The sequence below is a fragment of the Colobus angolensis genome, unplaced genomic scaffold, assembly GCF_000951035.1.
Source record: "Colobus angolensis palliatus isolate OR3802 unplaced genomic scaffold, Cang.pa_1.0 Scaffold79, whole genome shotgun sequence".
Classification (NCBI taxonomy): domain Eukaryota; kingdom Metazoa; phylum Chordata; class Mammalia; order Primates; family Cercopithecidae; genus Colobus; species Colobus angolensis.
In genome coordinates this window covers 6,564,590-6,566,039 of record NW_012121709.1, presented here as the reverse complement: position 1 = coordinate 6,566,039, position 1,450 = coordinate 6,564,590, and the positions used below count along the sequence as shown (strand labels likewise).

General features: G+C 38.5%; 1 protein-coding gene across 3 annotated transcripts in view; it reads left to right on the top strand.

Moving 5' to 3' along the window:
* Positions 1-1,450, top strand: part of TAOK3 (TAO kinase 3) — a 248,328-nt gene that overhangs the window by 168,147 nt on the left and 78,731 nt on the right. For all 3 annotated transcript variants that reach the window (XM_011928713.1, XM_011928714.1, XM_011928715.1), the window contains one exon: positions 554-647. In XM_011928713.1, the coding sequence (XP_011784103.1) occupies positions 554-647 (94 nt within the window). The remainder of the gene's footprint in view (positions 1-553; positions 648-1,450) is intronic.

The following is a 1,450-nucleotide window of genomic DNA, read 5'->3' as shown; positions in this document are numbered from 1 at the left end:
GGGAGGCGGAGCTTGCAGTGAGCTGAGATCTGGCCACTGCACTCCAGCCTGGGCAACAGAGCGAGACTCCGTCTCAAAAAAAAAAAATGTTGCATTTTATAGTAATCTTTTTCCTTATTCAATGTTTCTTTACTTTCTGAATTTTTTAAGTGAATATGAATTTTTTCTTTTTCTTTTTTACCAAATACCCAGACTTCAAGGAGAGAATACATATTTTTGAGCTAAAACGCACATACAAAAATCTTCACACCTATTGTGGGAAAATATGCAAAAGCCAATTTTTTCAAGATATGTGAAAAAAAAAAAAAGAAACTTTTCTTTCACTCTTTTGAAATGGGTTCTGTTAGGAGCTTTGCCAATGTACATTTAATGTCCAGCAGCTTCTGAATGGCTATCTTGGGCCAACCTTAGAGATTAAAATAAGTGGATTATGTGGCATGATGACAGTAATGAGCTATTGATTTAGCAGCAAAGCTTTGCTTATCATTTCTTATTTCTCTGTCTGCCTGATTTCCTTCAAGAACTGCTTTATCGTGTTTCTTTCCTCTTCCAGCGGAACGGAAGCCCCCCCTTTTCAACATGAATGCAATGAGTGCCTTATATCACATTGCTCAGAATGACTCCCCAACATTACAGTCTAATGAATGGTAAGACTCTGCTATCATTTTAAATCTCTAAGAAAATCACCATATGTATTTGGCATTTTTATTACCTTACATTTTAAATATCTGACCTAGAAAGCATTTCTTTCCTTCACTGTATGTTGTTATAGGTGACACTGATGCCTCACAAGCATCAACTGTCTACACATGAAGACACGCATAGATTTACTTATTTTTGCCTTCATCATGGCTTGCACTGTGTTCTTAGTGTGTCTAGTAACCGAAATCCTTCAGGGAACATGCCCTGCTACCCTCCTAACAAGTCTACTGTCTCAGGCCGTGATAGTCTTGTATTGATCATCTCAGCTGATACCACTTCTCAGCAGAGATAAGGGGCCCTCTATGATGTCATTATTTCTCCAGTTGTCTTTTGTTTTTTTAAACTACATGTACACTTAAATGTGTTGAGACAGAACATGCATTATCTATTCAGATACATTGTGCCTTGCTGAAAAGTATGATATTTTTATAACTATTTGGGCCGCAAGAGTTATTTTAAAAGGGGCAACATTAAGGAAGAGTGGATAAAATGGAACTTTCAAGCTCGGAAGTGTTTTTATTCAGGAAGCCTACTCCTAGGTTCTGTATCGCTCATGCTTCAAATTTTGCTACTTTGTTATAGATTGTGGGTGATAGAGGAATTAACAATTGGTAATTAAGAATATAGAGTTGAGACTATAAGAATTATTGTCTTTGAGGCCGGGCGCGGTGGCTCAAGCCTGTAATCCCAGCACTTTGGGAGGCCGAGACGGGCGGATCACGAGGTCAGGAGATCGAGACCATCCTGG